This window comes from Limulus polyphemus, unplaced genomic scaffold (assembly GCF_000517525.1).
Source record: "Limulus polyphemus unplaced genomic scaffold, Limulus_polyphemus-2.1.2 Scaffold2081, whole genome shotgun sequence".
NCBI classification, from domain to species: Eukaryota; Metazoa; Arthropoda; class Merostomata; order Xiphosura; family Limulidae; genus Limulus; species Limulus polyphemus.
This window is the reverse complement of record NW_013667691.1, coordinates 149,843-155,130: the sequence shown is the minus strand read 5'-3', so window position 1 is coordinate 155,130 and position 5,288 is coordinate 149,843. Positions and strand designations below refer to the sequence as shown.

General features: G+C 33.1%; 1 protein-coding gene across 1 annotated transcript in view; it reads left to right on the top strand.

Moving 5' to 3' along the window:
- Positions 1–2,548: 2,548 nt before the first annotated feature.
- LOC106465867 overlaps positions 2,549–5,288 on the top strand; it is a 10,958-nt gene continuing 8,218 nt past the window's right edge. Inside the window, exons 1-2 of the mRNA XM_022393824.1 lie at positions 2,549–2,666; positions 4,888–5,068. Coding sequence (XP_022249532.1) covers positions 2,636–2,666; positions 4,888–5,068 — 212 coding nt within the window. The 5' untranslated portion in view covers positions 2,549–2,635. The remainder of the gene's footprint in view (positions 2,667–4,887; positions 5,069–5,288) is intronic.

The following is a 5,288-nucleotide window of genomic DNA, read 5'->3' as shown; positions in this document are numbered from 1 at the left end:
TATGAAGATTGCTGTTAAATCCTACTGTTCGATTGTAGTAGTCCATGAGTTGGTGGGGGTGGTTTTGACTAGCTACCTTCCCACTAATTTATCAGTTCAAATTAGGAACGAACTAGTACAGATAATCCTTCTGTAGCTTTACACGAATAGCCCAAGCAAACACTCTACCATTATGCATCCAACCCTTAGCCCATATATCACTTCATTAGATAGAACACGTCTGTATCTGTAAGTTAATGAATAATAACACATCAAATAACTCAGTCTAATGATTGTTAATTATTTGTTTGTGTGTTGGATTTCGCGAATTCGCTTATTTTCAGAGTAACTTAATGTTTGAATCTAGTTTGGAGCTTTTAAGTAAATTTCACGAGGTTGGGTTTGATTATTAATCTTTTTCTTTTTTTTCAATTGTTAAAATGCTGGTAACCAACTGCCGTATCTCCAATCAGCAGTTCAAAATTAGTAATGATTATACCTAATCTATTAGGGTCTCTGACGTGGCCAATGTCTGTTGAATGGAGATAAAATCCAAGATTAGAACAAGGAGTCTTTTTTTCGGGGGTGGGGGTGGAGGGGATATCTTTAGGTAATGTTTCATATAAAACACGTTATCAACGATTTTCACCTGCATCCCTCGCGACACTACAATAAAGCTCTTCGCTTATGTGGCTCGTGAAGTAAAACGCAGTCATTGGGTTTCAGTTTCCATTCATCTCTGTCAATTACAACTCAGTTTTTCAGTATCTTAAGCAACGTTCCTTGTAAAATGATCTGTAGTCGGCTTCGCTTCGTTTCATTTATCTTCATCAACTTGTCCTAATCTCTTCATCACTTCTTTCTCGGACTCAGATTTATCAGCATCAAAGTTATAATTCGTCAAAAACTTTTATTTACAAACATACCTAAAATATACAAAAATATGAAAGAAATATAACGTTTCAATTCATCCAATAAAATCTGTTTATGTAACTCTTAAGAACTATAGTCAATCAATATCCATAGCTAGGTTAATATCGTGAAATGTTATAACTTGAAGTTAATAATGATGATGTCTGTGATGTGTAAAAAAAAATAACAACTTCGAAATCTACAAAACACTCAATCACTTATTAACTTAATTTTATTTTAAACGTTTTTAGGCACTTTTGTTTTTCATGGCAGCACATAAGGTAATTTTATTTGGAACGTTTTAGGGCACATTTTTTACCTATGCCAGCATATAACTTAATTTTATTTTAAACGTTTTATAGCGCATCTTTTGACCATGCCAGCATATAACTTAATTTTATTTTAAACGTTTTATAGCGCATCTGTTGACCATGCCAACATATAACGTAATTTTACTTTGATAGTTTTTAGAGAATTTCTGTTTATCATACCAGCATATAACATTATTTTATTTTAAACGGTTTGGGCACATCTGTTGATCATGGCAATATTTGACATAATTTTATTTTAATAGTTTTAGGGCACAACTGTTTACTATGCCAGCATATAACGTAATTTTATTTTAATAGTTTTAGGGCACGTCTTGTTGATCATGCCAGCATATAACATAATTTTATTTTAATAGTTTTAGGGTACGTCTGTTAACCATGGCAGCATATAATGTAATTTTATTTTAATAGTTTTAGGGCACATCTGTTGACCATGTCAGTATATAACATAATTTTATTTTTATAATTTTAGGGTACGTCTGTTAACCATGGCGGCATATAACGTAATTTTATTTTTATAATTATAGGGTACGTCTGTTAACCATGCCAGCATATAACATAATTTTATTTTAATGGTTTTAGGGCACGTCTGTTGACCATGCCAGCATATAACATAATTTTATTTTAATAGTTTTAGGGTACATCTGTTAACCATGGTAGCATATAACGTAATTTTATTTTAATAGTTTTAGGGCACGTCTGTTGGCCATGCCAGCATATAACGTAATTTTATTTTAATAGTTTTAGGGCACGTCTGTTGACCATGCCAGCATATAACGCAATTTTATTTTATAATTTTAGAGTACGTCTGTTGACCATGCCAGCATATAACGTAATTTTATTTTAATAGTTTTAGGGCACGTCTGTTGACCATGCCAGCATATAACGTAATTTTATTTTATAATTTTAGAGTACGTCTGTTGACCATGCCAGCATATAACGTAATTTTATTTTATAATTTTAGAGTACGTCTGTTGACCATGCCAGCATATAACGTAATTTTATTTTAATAGTTTTAGGGCACGTCTGTTGACCATGCCAGCATATAACGTAATTTTATTTTATAATTTTAGAGTACGTCTGTTGACCATGCCAGCATATAACGCAATTTTATTTTAATGGTTTTAGGGCACATCTGTTGACCATGCCAGTATATAACGCAATTTTATTTTAATAGTTTTAGGGCACGTCTGTTGACCATGCCAGCATATGACGTTTCCTGTAATCGAGGTTTAGGATGATTTACAGAATGCTGTATCTCGATGTACTAATTGTTGCAGTGGTGGCGATTTCCAATACTTTAGGTGTTGGGGCGCCACTATCGAGCACTGGTTGCCGCCTTTCGGAGTTTTCCTGCTCTAACGGACACTGCATAAGTTTGAATAAATTTTGTGACGGAAGAGACGACTGTGGAAATGGAAATAGACGAACCAGTTGATTGTACTGGTGAGTTGTGTAGCATTGTAATTATATATCTATATATATATATATATAACGTGGTTTTCTGGTTTTTATTTCTATTTTTCTTCTATTTCGGAAATAAAATGAAAATTCAAACATTCAAAGTAGTTAAGTTATAAATTTACTATTCACGGCTCACATTGCTTTTGTTAGTCTTAGCAGTTTAAATATTTATTTATTTACCTAAATATGTTATGATAAGCAATCGAAAATAAGAGTGAATAGAAATGAAATAACATAAATCACAAAGGCTTAGGTATTTCCAGTGACTTGATACGTCATTTAAAGTCAAGATACATTTGAATATTTCTTGACTAATGTAATTAAATTCTAAAGTTAGTCTTATTGAGAATTGAATTGTTAAATGTTACATATAAATATAACGGAATCTATATATTGTGTGAATGATCTGTCTAAATAACTCTCTTAACAGATATGAGGAGTTATGCTCTGAAATATTACTGAAAATAAATGAGAAGAAAGTCCTGAGGAAATAATGAAAACACTGAAAGAATGTGTGTCTGTGATCACGTACAATGATCACGTACTGATTTGTCTTACTTTTGGCTAGAACCACAATGATCACGTACTGATTTGTCTTACCTTTGGCTAGAACCACAATGATCACGTACTGATTTGTCTTGCTTGGCTAGAACCACAATGATCACGTACTGTTTGTCTTACCATTGGCTAGAACCACAATGATCACGTACTGATTTGTCTTACCTTAGACTAAAACCACAATGATGACGTACTGATTTGTCTTACCTTTGGCTAGAATAACAATGATGACGTACTGATTTGTCTTACCTTTGGATCGAATCACAATGATTACGTACTGATTTGTCTCACCTCTGGATCGAACCACAATGATGATATACCGATTTGTCTTACCTTTGGATTGAACTACAGTGATGACATACTGATTTCTTTTACCTCTAGATCGAATCACAATAATGACGTACCGATTTATCTAACTTAAACTCCTGAGTTGAAAGACGAATGAATATATTTCTACCTAATAGTATTGAGAGTTATGATGTCGTTTTCCAAGTAAAAACTCAGTTACAGCTTATCTATTGTAAAACACACACAGTGTGACCAGAAGAAAATATGTTACACCTCATGAGATTACATTGGATACAACTTACACAGAATACAAAGATTGTGATAAAATTTACTTTCAAGCTAACTTCATTGACATATATTTTATTGTAAGCTTTCAAATGCATTTACTAGCTTTTCTATAGGCGAATCACATTTAAAGTGATCTTACGAACGAGTCCTTCAAATACATTTACCGACTTTTCTATAGATGAAACATATTTTTTAAAGTGATCTCCTGAACAAATCCTTCAGATACATTTACAGCTTTTTTTTATAGATGAAGCACATCTTTTAAGGTGATCTTTTCCTTAAAAAGACATTATTAATGAGTGTGAATATATAATATGGAAGCAATCTGGAAGTAAATTATCATTAAATCACTCCAAAATTAAAACCACAACAACGAAATACGAGGGTAATGAGTTTCGACATTTCGACATTTCGCCATAGTTGCTAGTTTCAAACACTTGGAGCTAGTTCTTTAATTCGCATGATTTGTTATAAAGTTTAACAGCATACAAACCATCAAGGTTGCCGTTTTTTTAAATTTTAATGATGTCAAACATAATTACTTTTTAATTATTTTTTCATATTAGTGGGGCTTATCTTAATAGTATATATATATATATATATATATTGATTTAACTGTTTGTAAAGCATACCGTAGAATATTAACCACATTTATAGGAGAAAAAAAAAAACACGGTTTGTGTTCATAAAACAAAACCTTCCAAATTAACTCACGTTACTTCAAAAATGCAACACCAGCAAAATTTACAGCAGGAGAATGTTGATTATATTATTACAAAGATATGACTTATTGTATCATTGAATGAGATTGTTACCTAAAGATGACCCGATACTATGGAGTGGCATCTTATAATAATTAAAATCAGAATTACCCTACTGTAAAAGTAAATTATCTCACATTAAGTTAGGTTCTTATAGAGATTGCGAGTGTCCCAAAAAGAAAGCCTAAACCTATAATTTCTCTGTTCAAACAAGGTCATCTAATTTTTATATCGATTTTCGAATTTATGAAACCTCTATAGAATACAAGTTACTAATATATGTAAACATTTTTTCGACATTTTGTTAGTTTGCAACAATACGTTTCTTGGTGACGTCAACGTCAAGTATCCCCTTCGGATCATTGAGCCACCACAGCGCCACCTGCCGTTCCTTTGCACCATAACGTTTATGGCTAATGGTGGGCAGCTGGACAACATCGTAGAAATCAGGTTTCTTTCATTCAGCATTGGGAAGTTACAGGAAACTAGGTGAGGTTATGTTCATTGTAAGATTACAAATGTAGGCCTATTGATACGTTGGAAATTAGAACATATCTCATAATAAGGAGGCCCAGCATGGCCAGGTGGATAAGGCGCTCGACTCGCAATCTGAGGGTCGCGGGTTCGAATCCCCTTCCCACCAAACATGCTCGCCCTTTCAGCCGTGGGGGCGTTATAATGTGACGGTCAATCCCACTATTCGTTGGTA